Raw genomic sequence first — 17,096 nt, 5'->3', positions numbered from 1 at the left:
TGCTTTGTACTTGTCACTTCATCAGGCCTTGCCTGTTTTGAAATATAAGGTTGGCACTTTGCCACCTTTTCTTTCAAAAAATATATATATCCGTTAGATCTTCTTTTCTATATGTTTTTTAGGGACTCTTTTTTATATATGTTTTGTCACTTGAGATCTACCCACACCTTTCTAGAAAAAATCTCTCACGCACGTACCGGGCATGCTACTACGTAGGGAACAGCTGTTATAACCGTTGATGTGATACGATACAAACACTACTGCCGTTGGTCGACCACTTGATCTGACACATACGTAGCGCTAAGAGGAGTCCAAAAGTCCACACCATACTGCCAGCGTGCTCCTCCTAAGGACACCTGGATGGTCGACAGTCAAAGTGCCAGATAACTCGCATCTGGCCCGCGGCTCTCCTCTTCCTCCCGCCAGACCCGGCGCGGCCCACGCGACGGCGACGTCCTCGGCCGCAAGCTCAACTCGCATGCACAGACGCGCCTACCTGGCTCTCCACACGCAGACGAGCTCAACACGGTGCAATTTTCTTCAACGCGCGCGCGGGCTCCTCTGCCTCTATATAGCCCCAACGCAACAGTCGACGGACACTGCATGCGCAGACCATCCGCAGCCAGTCAGCTCGCTAGGTTCCCAGTTAGGCGCGGCGAGCTAACAACGACGAGCCGGCCCACATCACCCCCGGCGCGCGCTCCCGAAACATGGAACACGCGCTGCTCGCCGCGCTCTTGGTGTGCGCGCTCGCGTCGGCCGGCAGCGCGCAGCCGGCGGAGCCGGGGCAGGGGGGCTACGACAACGATGTGGCCGACCAGGATATGCGCATCAGCACGACCATGATCGTGCTCCTGGCCGCCGTCGTCGCGGTGTTCTTCTTCATCCTCGCCTCCATCATCTACCTCCGCCACTGCACCGGCTACTCGTACCCCCGCGCCCCGCGGCCGGACGACTCCCGTGGCTCCGGCCCCGGCGCCGGCTTCTCGAGCTTCATCGCCAGGCGGCAGCAGCGGCGGGCGGCGACGCGCGGGCTCGCCGCCGAGGTGGTCGAGGCGTTCCCCACCATGCGGTACGCGGAGGCCAAGGCACTGCGCGTGGGGAAGAAGGCGGCGCCCCCGCTCGAGTGCGCGGTGTGCCTCAGCGAGTTCGAGGACGAGGACAGGCTCCGGCTGCTGCCCAAGTGCAGCCACGCCTTCCACCCGGAATGCATCGGCGTGTGGCTCGCCAGCCACGTGACCTGCCCGGTCTGCCGCCGCAACCTGGACCCTAGCAAGGACGGCGGCAGCGACGACGAGGCGAGTACCCCCCCGGCGCCGGAAGCCAACAGCACCTCCAGCGAAATAGCCGTGGTGCGGCACCACCAGGCAGAGGGCTCGCGGCCACCGGCCGTGGTCATCGACGTGGTGACAGAGGAGGAGGCCGAGCAGCGCCGGAAGGAGGCGATTGAGCTGCAGCGGATAGGGACCCAGCGGCGCGCGATGCGATCCGGGTCGCGGCCGGCCGGGACGAAGGCCGCGAAGCTTGTCCGGTCGTACTCCGCCGGCCACTCCCTCGCCGTAGTCCGGCTCGACCGCGACCTGGAGCGGTTCACGCTGCGGCTGCCGGAGCACGTGCGCAGGGAGATGATCGCCGCTGCCGGGGAGCGGAGCTCGCATCGTCGCGCACAGAGAGCCGGCAGATGGCCATCGTTCCTAAGGTACACCAGGACGTTGTCGGGAAGGTTCTTCTCGACGCCGAGGAGGACGGAAAGCTCCGGGGGAGGGGAGGCGTCCTCGTCATCGTCGACGAGGATTAGAGGGAAGCGCGTCGCCGCCGTCGATTTCGTCGAAGGTTCTGCTGTGGGCGGCGGCGTGTCCGGTGCCAAGGTCGGCTCTGTGGCGGTCGATGTGGACAAGGACAAGGCAGCTAGCCGGTAGGTTCGAACGTAGAAAAGAAACAGGACTTCTGAATCTACTAGAAGCTGTGTTCTTCCACGCATGCGGGGAACCTGTCTGTAATATTAATCCAAGAAAGAGACTGTAATCGCCGCATGCAGAATGGTCAAGATGCCCTGTTGAGGCGCCTGATTTTTTTTCTGCGTCAGCCTTATTTAATTTCCATATCTAGTCATCTTTTTTTGTTTGAAAATTCCATAAAGACTGAATTTGTGTTTTACTAACGAATTGGGACCGGATACACCCTGGTTCTAAAAAAAGGGACCGGATACACCCTCAATCCACATGGAAATTAAAGTACATACTAGGGTTTTGAACTTCTTTTGCAAGGAAAAGGGAGTTTATTCCATAATGATAGAGTTACAATCAAGTAACGGTAGTTGCTCTATATAAGGAGGGTCCTTCACCAAGCCACACAGCTATGGCCCGTTCACTAAGACTATATAAAGCCAAACGATCTGCTACTCTGTTCTGTTTCCTCAAAAGTTTCTGAGAAATAAACTTCCGAACTAGCATGTGTTCCGTGATCTCTGCAACTTAGAGACCATATGCCGACCTGGAAGCCTATTATCATAAAGACATGACAAGGCTTTAGAGTAATCTGATTGGACAATGATACTCCCCTTCGAGTGTTGGATTCTCAAGGCCATCCCTTGTATCAACGCATGTAGCTCCGCCTCTAGTGCATCATTGCAGTCAAAGGTGAATTTATAGGCTGCAAACAAAACACTACCGCCATGACGGCGTAAATTCATTCCAGTTGAGGCAAGACCATCATCCAGGCAATAGGGGCCATCCACCGACAATGCAACCTTGTCAATCGCCGGAGCAGGCCACGGACTGGTCAACCACGGTACTTCTGTAGGCATCATCGTCCCAGCATCAACTGGCGACATTTTGCCCTTTATCATCTCTACTGTTGACCTCATCGACACATAAATTTTCTTTCAGTATCAGTAGATAACGAGAGTTTGTTGGGCCAGACTTTCTTGGTCGATAGTAGGTGACTAGGGTTTTGTATAACTAAAAGACACGACTAGCTATATTGTGGCTAGAAGCTTGAAAGTGGTACGGAGTGCTCATCCCGACACCATCTCACATTTATCCTCTCTTTATCCAATTTGGAAAGGCAACCAATGCCATAACTTCTAAAAATGGAAGCCCATGGCGCCCCTTGCTCCTGGCCGAATCAGGTACATGTTCTAGGTGCTCGCGGGTCATCCATCTCATGTAGCTTGTCCTTCTCGTAGCAACAAACTATAAAGACATCCCAACCATCGCAGCAAAATCCCATCCATATCCTTGTTAAGAGCAAGCAGTGCCGAATTCCTCCCTTGACCCTCGTCGATAAATAACTTGATAATTACTGCACCTTATACATGTAAGATACATATATGTGGCTCCTTGCGGTGTCACTAGAAATAAATGGAAAGAATGACCCCTTTGGTGCAAGACTTCCCAAAACAACATGTATATCATGTGAATGCAAAATTTTCAACGATTGTTGTTGCTTTTTAATCCATGTCCTAGTTTGTCTTTTGAATTACTTACATGAATGGGGAAAAAGTTGAGTGTACAATTGATCATGTTTGTGTCCAGATTAACATCCTCCGTACAAACATGTGATATTGCGAACCAACGTCTAGAAAACACATAGAAAATCTGTTTTCCGACAAGGACTTATACCCACCACAAAAAGATCCAATGAGAAATTGCAGTTGCTTCCTTCAATGATGACTTTTTGTAGTTCTAACGACTTCACTTATGACCCCCTGGAAATAATTTACCGCATGAAGATGGTTTGATGTTTCTGGATGTTGCGACTTCCTTTTATGTAAATAAATGAAAACCAAGAACATCACGGAGCCATGCAAATTTAATGTGTTAATGACTAATTTTGACATGATTAATATATATTTGTTTTGTGTTGTCGACTTGTCCTGGCTTTGTATGTTATGGATTTCAATATAGCATATGGTGGATTGATCTTAACTGTCCACTGAAAGGTGAAGTTGGTTTTGAAATGATGACGGAAGAAACTGCATGTGCTACAATACATACACTAGACCAAATGGTTGAAATTGGTGCAACAACACATAACACTTTGGTCCTTCTTCTCGTGAAAAGAACTTCATCAAGACTAAATGGTGAATAGGAATAAAGCAGTGACCTCTAGGTCTTGGCTGAGCATGTAACTGAATGGGATGTGTGTCGTACTCCTAAAGTAGTCTGGTGCGGTAGAAAAGACCATCTGCACACATCATTGATAGGCTCGGAGTTTATGCCCATGTGTACAATGACAGGCCATGGAGTGCCAAGTTCTATTGTGCTATCCATGAAAACAAGGAGAAAATACTTGGAAAAAAGAGTAAACCAATCTGGAACCCTACTCTAGACCTATGTGATGTAACTAAACTACACATGTAAGCGCTAAAACTACACATGGGCAACCGCTAAAATTACATCTGGGCAAACTACAACTATGTTGAAACTATCTCCACGCTAACATTAAAACTACTCCATGGCCTAACTTAGGAGTACATATGGGCTACCACTAAACTGCACCTGAGTTAGGAGTAAACAAACATATATACTGCTACTAATCTGTATCCAACACATGACATTATATGTTTTTCACACATGCGATATCACTAAAACTACACTTGAACTAACATTGAAATGCATGCAACACGAAGACACGTCAATCTCATCATCCCACATACATGAATGGCCTAGCAGAAGAAATCATATCACTATAGTTAGCCAACGAACAAATAGAAAGCACATGTATATTATATGCTAATCTGATAACAAAGGAGAGGAAGCAAATACGAGCACCGCAACAAAAGTTAACGGTAGTGACTTTTGAGTATAACATTTCAGCCCCTCCCCGTAATGTTAAAAAGAATTAGGCGCAAGTTACTGAACAATAACGTGGGTGTGTAAGATACGTATTGTAGTCACTAACCTCGTTTTCTATGATGAATATCATTCGACAAAAGTGGTGGAACTTGATGGAGAATGTTGAGAGGGCCAAAACATAGTCGAGAGGCCAAGAGTAATATTTTATATTTAAGCTTGAAAATTAAGAAGATCCTAAATCATTTTCAGAGTAGGGTGGCCATGGCCCTCTTTGGCCCTAGGAAGCTCCACCACTGATGGCAAACCCACCACCCTCGCGGGTATCAACAACTTATATTTTCTAAACTCAGAGAAGCAGGGATGTCTCTAGAAATTTGGGGCCTCGGTGCGAAATGCAAATTATGGCCCTAAAGTTTCTATAATACACAGTTTTTTAATAAAATAAATTCTAATTAATTCAAACATTGCATAAATTTTAGGCTTGTCAAGATAATATAACAAAAAAAAGACTAAAACTAGATTTTAAAGGAGCAACTGTCTTGGATATCTTGGTGTGTATCAACTTGATCAACTAACCTACTATATATAAACAACAACAACAAAGCCTTTAGTCCCAAACAAGTTGGGGTAGGCTAGAGGTGAAACCCATAAGATCTCGCAACCAACTCATGGCTCTGGCACATGGATAGCAAGCTTCCACGCACCCCTGTCCATAGCTAGCTCTTTGTCGATACTCCAATCCTTCAGGTCTCTCTTAAAGGACTCCTCCCATGTCAAAATCGGTCGACCCCGCCCTCTCTTGACATTCTCCGCGCGCTTTAGCCGTCCGCTATGCACTGGAGCTTCTGGAGGCCTGCGCTGAATATGCCCAAACCATCTCAAACGATGTTGGACAAGCTTCTCCTCAATTGGTGCTACCCCAACTCTATCTCGTATATCATCATTCCGGACTCGATCCTTCCTCGTGTGGCCACACATCCATCTCAGCATACGCATCTCCGCCACACCTAACTGTTGAACATGTCGCCTTTTAGTCGGCCAACACTCCGTGCCATACAACATTGCGGGTCGAACCGCCGTCCTGTAGATCTTGCCTTTTAGCTTTTGTGGCACTCTCTTGTCACAGAGAATGCCAGAAGCTTGGCGCCACTTCATCCATCCGGCTTTGATTCGATGGTTCACATCTGTTGGGGAACGTAGCAGAAATTCAAAATTTTCCTACGTGTCACCAAGATCTATCTATGGAGAGACCAGCAACGAGTAGAAAGAGAGTGCATCTACATACCCTTGTAGATCGCTAAGCGGAAGGGTTCAAGTGAACGGGGTTGATGGAGTCGTACTCGTCGTGATTCAAATCACCGATGATCCTAGTGCCGAACGGACGGCACCTCCGCGTTCAACACACGTACAGCCCGGTGACGTCTCCCACGCCTTGATCCAGCAAGGAGAGAGGGAGAGGTTGAGGAAGACTCCATCCAACAGCAGCACAACGGCGTGGTGGTGGTGGAGGAGTGTGGCAATCCAGCAGGGCTTCGCCAAGCACCATGGGAGAGGAGGAGTAGGAAGAGAGGTAGGGCTGTGCCAGAACTTCGTGTATAGCTCCCATGCGCCTCCCCACTATATATAGGGGTGGAGGGGCTGGTTTCTTGCCCTCCAAGTCCATTGGGGCGTTGGCCAAGGTGGGAGGAAAGAAATCTCATTATTTCCTTCCCCACCGATTGTTATCCCCCCTTTTTAGGGATCTTGATCTTATCCCTTCGGGATATGATCTTATTCCTTCTAAGGGGGGGATCTTGGTGCGCCTTGACCAGGGGTGTGGGGCCTTGCCCCCACTACCCACGTCCATGTGGGTCCCCCCATGCAGGTGGGCCCCACTCCGGAACCTTCTAGAACCTTCCCGGTACAATACCGAAAAATCCCGAACATTTTCCGGTGGCCAAAATAGGACTTCCCATATATAAATCTTTACCTCCGGACCATTCCGGAACTCCTCGTGACGTCCGGGATCTCATCCGGGACTCCGAACAACATTCGGTAACCACATACAAACTTCCTTTATAACCCTAGCGTCATCGAACCTTAAGTGTGTAGACCCTACGGGTTCGGGAGACATGTAGACATAACCGAGACGTTCTCCGGTCAATAACCAAAAGCGGGATCTGGATACCCATGATGGCTCCCACATGTTCCACGATGATCTCATCGGATGAACCACGATGTCAAGGACTTAATCAATCCCGTATTCAATTCCCTTTGTCTATCGGTATGTTACTTGCCCGAGATTCGATCGCCGGTATCCAATACCTTGTTCAATCTCGTTACCGGCAAGTCACTTTACTCGTTCCGTAACACATCATCCCGTGATCAACTCCTTGGTCACATTGCGCATATGATGATGTCCTACCGAGTGGGCCCAGAGATACCTCTCCGTTTACACGGAGTGACAAATCCCAGTCTCGATCCGCATAAAACAATAGATACTTTCGGAGATACCTGTAGTGCACCTTTATAGTCACCCAGTTACGTTGTGACGTTTGATACACCCAAAGCACTCCTACGGTATCCAGGAGTTACACGCTCTCATGGTCGAAGGAAGAGATACTTGACATTGGCAAAGCTCTAGCAAATGAACTACACGATCTTTTGTGCTAGTCTTAGGATTGGGTCTTGTCCATCACATCATTCTCCTAATGATGTGATCCCGTTATCAACGACATCCAATGTCCATAGCCAGGAAACCATGACTATCTGTTGATCACAACGAGCTAGTCAACTAGAGGCTCACTAGGGACATATTGTGGTCTATGTATTCACACGTGTATTACGATTTCCGGATAATACAGTTATAGCATGAATAAAAGACAATTATCATGAACAAGGAAATATAATAATAATACTTTTATTATTGCCTCTAGGGCATATTTCCAACAACATCTTCATCAATACCCCCATCCTCCTGCAACATTGACCCCAAATACCGAAAGGTGTCCTTCCGAGGTACCACCTGGCCATCAAGGCTAACCTCCTCCTCCTCGCAGCTAGTAGTACTGAAACCGCACATCATGTACTCGGTTTTAGTTCTACTAAGCCTAAACCCTTTCGATTCCAAGGTTTGTCTCCATAACTTTAACTTCCTATTTACCCCCGTCCGACTATCGTCAACTAGCACCACATCATCCGCAAAGAGCATAGACCATGGGATATCTCCTTGTATACCCCTTGTGACCTCATCCATCACCAATGCAAAAAGATAAGGGCTCAAAGCTGACCGCTGATGCAGTCCTATCTTAATCGAGAAGTCATCGGTGTCGACATCACTTGTTCGAACACTTGTCACAACATTATTGTACATGTCCTTGATGAGGGTAATGTACTTTGCTGGGACTTTGTGTTTCTCCAAGGCCCACCACATGACATTTCGCGGTATCTTATCATAGGCCTTCTCCAAGTCAATGAACACCATATGCAAGTCCTTCTTATGCTCCCTATATCTCTCCATAAGTTGTCGTACCAAGAAAATGGCTTCCATGGTCGACCTCCCAGGCATGAAACCAAACTGACTTTTGGTCACGCTTGTCATTCTTCTTAAGCGGTGCTCAATGACTCTCTCCCATAGCTTCATTGTATGGCTTATCAGCTTAATTCCACGGTAATTAGTACAACTCTGAACACCCCCCTTGTTCTTGAAGATTGGTACTAATATACTCCGTCTCCATTCTTCTGGCATCTTGTTTGCCTGAAAAATAAGGTTGAAAAGCTTGGTTAGCCATACTATCGCTATGTCCCCGAGACCTTTCCACACCTCAATGAGGATACAATCAGGGCCCATCGCCTTGCCTCCTTTCATCCTTTTTAAAGCCTCCTTCACCTCAGACTCCTGGATGCGCCACACAAAACGCATGCTGGTCTCATCAAAGGAGTCATTCAGTTCAATGGTAGAACTCTCATTCTCCCCATTGAACAGCTTGTCGAAGTACTCCCGCCATCTATGCTTAATCTCTTCGTCCTTCACCAAGAGTTGGCCTGCTCCGTCCTTGATGCATTTGACTTGGCCAATATCCCTCGTCTTCCTCTCCCGGATCTTAGCCATCTTATAGATGTCCCTTTCACCTTCCTTCGTGCCTAACCGTTGGTAGAGGTCCTCATATGCCCGACCCCTTGCTTCACCAACAGCTCGCTTTGCGGCCTTCTTCGCCATCTTGTACTTCTCTATGTTGTCTGCACTCCTATCCAGGTATAGGCGTTTGAAGCAATCTTTCTTCTCTTTAAGCGCCTTCTGGACATCATCATTCCACCACCAGGTATCCTTATCTTTGCTTCTCTTTCCCCTGGACACTCCAAACTCCTCCGAGGCCACCTTACGAATGCAAGTCGCCATCTTCATCCACACATTGTCCGCATCCCCTCCTCCCTCCCAAGGGCCCTCCTTAAATACCCTTTCCTTGAACACCTGAGCTACCTCCCCCTTGAGCTTCCACCACTTCGTTCTAGCGAGCTTGGCACGCTTATCCCGCTGGACACGAATCCGAAAGCGGAAGTCAGCAACCACCAGCTTATGCTGGGGTACAACACTCTCCCCAGGTATCACCTTACAGTCTAGGCAGGCACGCCTATCTTCTCTTCTCGAGAGGATGAAATCAATCTGGCTAGAGTGTTGGCCACTACTAAAAGTCACCAGATGTGAATCTCTCTTTCTAAAGAGGGTGTTAGCTACAATCATGTTGTAGGCTAGAGCAAAGCTTAAGACATCTTCTCACTAACCTACTATATATCTTCACTAAAAATTTGATTGATGAACTGATGCATATGCACAGAATAGACTCACTGATATAATTATTCAACACTACAAAGTAGTATATTAAATAGGGATTTAATTCAAGTGCACCTGATGGACAGATCGGCCATCTACTGCTTCTACTTGTGCATTGGGATTTGCTGCAACTTTCTGAGCATCCGGCAGCTAGCGGAATCATGGAATCAGTTCTTCATACAAGAAGGGCTATGCATTGTGTCTCCAGGCACGAAATGAAGCATTCAAAAGCGAGACAACATCCCTGACCTACGTATGCCGCACTCCCGTCAGTTCGTCTCCGCCACACTTTCGCCAATCAATAATCCTATACCCACGTAAAGCTACGAAATATTTCTACGTAACCTTCCTAAATCCTTCTCAGCCCCCCTGATTTCAGGGGGGTGGAGCCTCATCCTCCCTCTTCCCCAATGATGATTATCCACGTTGCTAATCATGTAAAGTACGTAACTTCTGCTACGTAGGTGTAGCATTACCGTTCGCCAATTCGTCTTAGGAAAGATCGATGGATTGGCAGACTGTAGATCGAGACTTGGGAAAGGCTCGTTTCGGGAGATTTAGGAGCAGGCCCGATTTGGGGAGCAAGCGACTAGCTGTGAAAAAAGGACCCAAAACAAAAATAGACATTGGACCCAAAACTGGAGGGCCTGGAATTTGGGGGCCCTGTGCAGTTGCACAACCCGCATAGGCCCATGGAAGGCCCTGCGGAGAAGGATGGGGACAAGAATGGAAATGGGATGTGTTGACGACAACCACATGAAGCAACTCGTGTGGCCGTGATTGTGAACACGTTGTAAAACTTGGTTGACCCCACACATGAATCATAAATTAGAAGAACTAAATGGGGCGTGTAGGACATCATGTCAGTTGTTTTTCTTTATTGTTTTGCTAATATAGTTCACATAAGCACATCAATAATTTTTTTTGCGGAGAATCATAGGGTTTATAATTTCAAAATGACAGAGTTACAATCCTCAGCGACTAAGTCACTGACACAAGGAGGTGGTTGCCCCAGCCAACAAGCTATACTTGTTTGCGTTGGTTCTGTCACTTTTCTTCTAGACTAGATAAATACTCATAAAAAATGTAGCGTGTCCATACTTGTTTTGAGGAACTATATAATTGCATGTGTGTTGCAACAAGGCATAAATATCTAGTAGGTTAGCCCGTAATTTACCTGCTCATATTAATATGATTTTATAAAAGTATATTCTAACATTTATTTAAGTAATTAAGCACTTATTGAATTACATTTTATTTGATAAGGTAATAAAAAGTGGATCAATTGAGGTGGTTCTTAGGGAAAATTGACAAAAAAATGGAGAAAAAAAATAAAAAACGCGAGAGGGAGGGGAAACGTATGAAAAAGAATCGGACGAGAATACCTTACATAAGTTTTAATGTTTATTTTTATTAATTTTAATAAAAGATTTAAGGAAAAATGAGTGTATTTTTTATGTGAAGATGGAAAACTGTGTGTAATGAGTCCATTTCCATTACCTTCGGCCCGCTTAGCCTAGATAGTCTGTCTGGGCCACAGTGTTAGGCCCTGCAATCCCCTTCCCTCTTCTCAGAACCCACCGTAGAAACAAGCACCCTCCGCGCCGCCGGCTGCCGGCCGCCGTGTCCGTTTCAGTCTCCGAATCCCTCATCCCCCGTTGCCTCGCGTTCCCAAGCCACATGATATCCCCCAACCTCCCCCTCCGGCTCCGCCACCTCCGCTGCCTTCTCGCCGCGGCGCCCTTGTCCCCCCCCGCCGCCGCATACTACTCGCGCGCATCCTCCCCACCTTCAAACCGCGCTCAGGCCCTGCCCCCGCCCCCGCCACCGCGGCGCCATCTCCCGGACCTCCCGGCGCGACGGTTCTCCTCCGGGCACGTCCTCCTCCCCACCAACCTCCAGGAGGAGCACGTCGCGTCTCTGTCCGACAGGATCTACCACGCGGTGACAGAGACAGAGGAGGGCTCCAACGAGGGCACGGAGGCCGCCCTCGACGCGCTGGGCGCCGAGCTGACCACCCCGCTCGTGGCCGACGTGATGCACCGCCTGCGCTACGAGGAGAAGCTGGCCTTCCGCTTCTTCGCCTGGGCGTCCCAGCAGGACAACTACGAGCACGAGCACCGCACGTACAACGACATGATCGACATCCTCTCCGGGACGCGGTACAAGTCCCGCCAGTTCGGCGTCCTCTGCGACGTGCTCGACCACATGAAGCGCCACGGCACGAGGTCGGTGCCGGTCGAGGACCTGCTGGGCATCCTGCGCGCCTACACCGAGAAGCACCTCACCAACCTTAGGAAGCTGGCGAAGAAGCGGCGGGTGCGGATGCGCACGCCGCCGGAGACCGACGCGATCAACATCCTCCTGGACGCGTTTTGCAAGTGCGGGATGGTCAGGGAGGCGGAGACGGTGTTTGGTCGCGTGAAGAAGAAGCTGCAAGGAAATGCCGAGACCTACAGCATCCTCTTCTTTGGGTGGTGCCGCGCCAGGGACCCCAAGAAGGCCATGAAGGTGCTCGAGGAAATGGTTGAGATGAAGCACACCCCAGAGAACTTCACGTACATTGCTGCTATTGACTCGTTCTGCAGCGCTGGTTTGATCTCGGAGGCAAGAGAGTTGTTTGAGTTCATGAGGACCGAGGGATCGAAGATATCCTCTCCCACTGCTAAGGTATATGCTATTATGATTGTTGCGCTAGCCAAAGCTGATCGGATGGATGAGTGCTTTGAGCTGATTTCAGATATGATTAAACGAGGCTGCATGCCTGATGTATCAACCTTTAAAGATTTGATTGAAGGCATGTGCTTGGTGGATAGACTCGATGCTGCCTACTGCATTTTGGAGGAGATGGGGAAGGCTGGGTTTCCTCCTGACATTGTCACTTACAATTGCTTTCTTGAGGTACTTTGTCGTCTTCAGAAGGCTGATGATGCGCTCAAACTCGCCGAGAGGATGATAGAAGCACACTGTGAGCCCAGTGTTCATACTTACAATATGCTGATGGTGATGTTTTTTGAGATGAGAGAGCCACACAGGGCACTCGATATTTGGACTGAAATGGACAAGAGAGGATGTCGACGTGCTGTTGATACCTACGAAATAATGATTGATGGGCTGTTTGATTGTGGAAGAACGGAAGATGCAACCACTCTTCTAGATGAAGTAATAAACCATGATATGAAACTGTCGTACAAGAAGTTCGATTCTATCATGCTGCAATTGTCAGCTGTTGGCAACCTTGGCGCAATACATCGGCTTTCAGAGCATATGAGAAAATTTTACAATGTTGCAATGTCAAGACGTTTTTCGATCACACAGAAGAAGAAGAGCATTGGTATTAGAAGGAGATGAGTTCTGCAAGATTTATTGTTAGCACGAATAGTCACGAGCGTACATGAGGTAACCACTTCCCTGGTTTTACTGGCAAGTGCCAACTATTAGTAGCCATATTAGACGTGCTGCATTCTGTACAGTTTTGGTCATCAGTACTTATTTTGCCTACTTTTCCCTGAGCAAGGAGGGCCTAAGTTACATATGGATGCTAATCACATGGACATCGTTTTACCAAAGGGCAGCTAACAGCGACACAATGTACTCTAATGTGTAGTTGTATTGCAATATTTCAAACTTAAACTTTAGAATCAAAATGGTTGCTACAATACTGTGGTAGGCAATCACGTTTTTGGTGGCTAACACTTGCGTTTTGTATATTGTTTCAATGGAATTTCCCTCATATATCTTACTCCCTCCGGTCCGTATTACTTGTGTGTTAGATATATCCGTATCTAGACAAATCTAAGCAAGTAATATGGATCGGAGGGAGTAGCACTTGTCGGCTGCCCACCCCTTCTCTAAAAATCAGTTTGCTGCCTGAGATAAATTCAATTTAACCTATGCAACAGTACAGTAGATGGATCAATATAAACGATAAACCAGTGTGTTTCAATCGACTTTAGTTTTATCCTTATATCATACCTGCATTTGCTGGTATAGCTTGGTTTGCAGTCCTACCTTACCCCACTCCAAAAACCAGTTCACTGCCTGAAAGAAATGCAGAGAAACCTACGTGGCAATAAAGATATACTAAGACTTTCCGCTTATTTTAATTTAAACAAGCTATGATGTAAATACTCTGGAACCTGGACCAATTTATTATTTTACCTACTGAAATATGAAAATCCCTTACTTGATTGCTTCTGTTTTAAACACTTTCTGTTGTAAAGCTCTGAGTTTTCCTTTTACTTGACCAAGATGAATTGGCTTAATGCAAACTTAGTGTAAAACCTATTGTTTGTGTTATGAAAGTAGCCAGCTAAACCAGTCTACTGCCTAAACCAATTTGCCCTTTGTTGGTTTTCCCGTTCCACACATATTTTTGGTCTCTTCAGGCAAATAAGTGATGTCCTTTTCAACTATTACAGAAATCACAAGGATATACTGTATTGATTAACGATAATATGCTAACTCTCACCGAAAGTTAAAGAAATACCAATTATTGAAAACTTGCATACTTGAGGGCAGAGAAAATGCAGGACAAGATGGCTAGTTGTAGCAGGTTTGAGCAGATATAACTAACTGTAGCCAATCATCGCCATCCTGACTGTAAGCAGTAGGGAGATGAGAACTTGAATCGTAGCAGTGTTGATCTAGTTCAAAAAAGTAGTAAAGGCAGTAACTAGTTTCAGTAATGGTGTCTGGTTTTTTTTGTTCCAAAGCGCAATTATTGGTGGTATATGTGCTTCTGTGAGATATTTATGTTCATTCTGGCTTCTGTGAGATATTTATGTTCATTCTGGTGATGACACGACAAGTTCATCGATTAGACTAACCAAGGACGTAACTTGCAGTTCTTTGGCCTTTACTTTCTGATTGGATTTAAGCCGAGTTATCTATAAAACATACATATTTTCTTTTTTACAGGGTGGTTGATACAAGTGTGCACATTTTGTCGGAGCAATATGCAGTGGAAGCAGCGTATGAACCGAAGTACTTTGCCAAGGAAACAGGCAATGTGAGTATGTTTTCATTTGCTTTATACATCATATGCACACCCCATGAAGCTTTTTCCTTAGTTCTATTGTGGAACCTTTTTCATCTTCTTTTTTTGCCGCTCTCTCAAATGAACCACAAAGGCCCAAGACTGAATTTCCTGTCATTAAGCATGCAATTCGACACAACTTTTCTTGTCTCCACGTGACAACCAAAATCAATTTCAGATACTCTGGAGTCTCGAGAGCCCAGCTTGTCTGGGAACATGTTACTAGCAGACTTATTTCAAGCAGAATCTTACTCATCCAGTTATTAGAACAGAAATGAGGGGGGTTCCGGTTTAAAAAAGAAGAGGTGAATGCTAGATGCACTTATTTTCCACAGAACATCTGCATTCCTTCCTGCGTTATTGGTACGCTACAAAAAACAAGAAACACCAATGAGCAGATATGCTTGTATACACTATGGTGATACTGAACAAATGTGATTGCTTGGCTGCTATTCAAAGCTGTCCACCTCTGAAAAAACTGTCCTGCTAACCGTAGCTAGTTTGCTGATCAGATGATATTAAACTAGGAACACCGGGTAATGGATTAACTATCACATGCTAGAGTAAACAAATTGACTGACAACGAAAATGCGTCACACATAGCACTTCAGTGTAGCTGAAATCGTTACTAACTGGGATATGCCCTTTTTTCTGAAGTCTTATATTACCAAGCTTTGATGGCTGGAGCCAGCTGAAGGATAGATCAGGTTTTGATCTTGCTGTTTGTCAGTGTGCTGCACTTTTTTGCTATACCGATCAATATATTACTGTAGATTGACTAGCTCTAACTCTGTACTGGAGCGGGTTATACCATCTCTTCAGCTGCATTGCTTTTGGAAAAGAGCGGCAGCGTTGCTGAATAGCCCCCAGTTGATCCATGTTTACATTGAGCTCATATCTTCTACTCCCTCCGTCCCAAAATAAGTGTCTCAAGTTTGTACTACCTTTAGTACAAAGTTGTACTAAGCTCGAGACATTTAGTTTGGGACAGGGAGTATGAACAAGGTCTTGGTCAAGCTTTTACTAACGGCTATGTGATGTTTGACTGTTACAGGTGGCAGCCAGTGTTGTTAAGAACAGAGTGGGCAAAATTTCGTGGCCGGGCTTGGCTTCCTAGCCCCATACCAACTGTGCTGTGTGACCTGTGAGCAACTACTAGTCAGCTAGGCGCAGGACAGCATAGGCGCATAGCATGGAATAGCTGCATGTTGAGAACCTGGAATATAATGACGCAGAAGAAATTTTGGGACTGAGAGCCTGGGATACCATCGTGCTGCAGTGCAAGCAAATTATCTGAACTCGTGGTGCCATGCCATGCCATGGCCCGTCCTCCAACGAGGTGGGTATGCTAAGTTTTCATGAGTTCCGAGGTAGAAAGACGGCTGGTTCTGACGGAAAAGAAACCTTTGTCAAGTGATTTCGGTTTCCATCTCATCATTTTTTATTTTTTATCTTGAGATCAAGTTTTCATCTCATCAGAGCCGACCCTTGGGCAGGGCGAGAAGGGTGTGGCTCACGCCCAAATTGAGGCCAGTTATTTCAACATAGGCCCATTCTGTTCCTTACATACAACTAACAGAAAAACAAAACATCCAAGAAACCCTGGTCTATTATTGTGGAGACATGGAACCACAAGATGAGATGGGTACCGTGATTTCCTGAAATTGGATGAACGGTACCAGCTGTTACTTAGGAATTCACCCTTTTTAGGGACCTTTTCTCTGTCCTTGTTGGACCCAAGCACAATACTTGTAATTGTAGCATTTTTAAGAAACCCCTTTCAGTTAAAATTAGCATAAAGCTACTTGAGCCGGTCAGAACATAGATTGGATCTGATGAACGTGTTTATATTCAGCAAAATATTTCATATACAAGTTTTTTTAATCGTTTTTAATGGTTTACAACCACATCTTCACATCTTGTTGTATAGACTTCTTTTTTCTGGATTAATTTTTATCTTCTAACGACCTAAAGCATCATAGCTCGATTTCAAATATGAAGTTGCTTACCACACATACCGTGTGGTTTGTCGTATAAACTTTTGATGTATATACTTATGCAAGTGAAACAATATATGTTATATTAGTCATTTACTGTTTTTAGTTCTGCACCGGCCATGGAAAGATGTTACCACATTTTTAGTATACATGTTATTTAAAGTGAGGATGTCAATAGTTGAATTTTCATCAAATGGGTTAAAAAGAAAATCTTCTACAATTTATAAATAAATATTGCCTCCTAAGCAGTATAAAATATTGCCTCCTGAGCAGCTCTATATTTTCAAACAATAAAAAAAAATTATAAGCAGAAAAAAAAGTGTGCAAATGTCAGAATGCACTATTGGTGAGTGAAGAAAATTAGTTCTATTTGCAATTTGCGTAGAGAAACAAAACAGGGTGATCTATAATTGTGAATAGGGCTACTAGTGGTTACTATTTTAGATCAGCAT

The 17,096-nt window shown here is 46.2% G+C and overlaps 2 protein-coding genes across 2 annotated transcripts; both read left to right on the top strand.

Moving 5' to 3' along the window:
- The first annotated feature begins 578 nt into the window (after positions 1–578).
- LOC119326558 (E3 ubiquitin-protein ligase ATL31-like) lies at positions 579–2,112 on the top strand. Its single transcript, XM_037600191.1, has one exon. It carries the CDS (start codon positions 711–713, stop codon positions 1,917–1,919), a length of 1,209 nt encoding a protein of 402 aa, XP_037456088.1. The 5' UTR covers positions 579–710; the 3' UTR covers positions 1,920–2,112.
- A 9,070-nt stretch (positions 2,113–11,182) lies between these two features.
- On the top strand, positions 11,183–16,447 carry LOC119326479 (pentatricopeptide repeat-containing protein At1g73400, mitochondrial-like). The gene is made up of 3 exons (XM_037600117.1): positions 11,183–13,008; positions 14,530–14,620; positions 15,702–16,447. Exon 1 carries the CDS (start codon positions 11,290–11,292, stop codon positions 12,958–12,960), a length of 1,671 nt encoding a protein of 556 aa, XP_037456014.1. The 5' UTR covers positions 11,183–11,289; the 3' UTR covers positions 12,961–13,008; positions 14,530–14,620; positions 15,702–16,447.
- The last annotated feature ends 649 nt before the right edge of the window (positions 16,448–17,096 follow it).

Source organism: Triticum dicoccoides, chromosome 6B (assembly GCF_002162155.2).
Source record: "Triticum dicoccoides isolate Atlit2015 ecotype Zavitan chromosome 6B, WEW_v2.0, whole genome shotgun sequence".
NCBI lineage: Eukaryota > Viridiplantae > Streptophyta > Magnoliopsida > Poales > Poaceae > Triticum > Triticum dicoccoides.
The sequence above is the reverse complement of the archived record's forward strand: the minus strand, read 5'-3'. Positions and strand labels throughout refer to the sequence as shown.

Coding starts and splice junctions, on each gene's coding strand:
- LOC119326479 (XM_037600117.1), top strand. CDS start 11,290: ATGATATCCCCCAACCTCCCCCTCCGGCTCCGCCACCTCCGCTGCCTT.
- LOC119326558 (XM_037600191.1), top strand. CDS start 711: ATGGAACACGCGCTGCTCGCCGCGCTCTTGGTGTGCGCGCTCGCGTCG.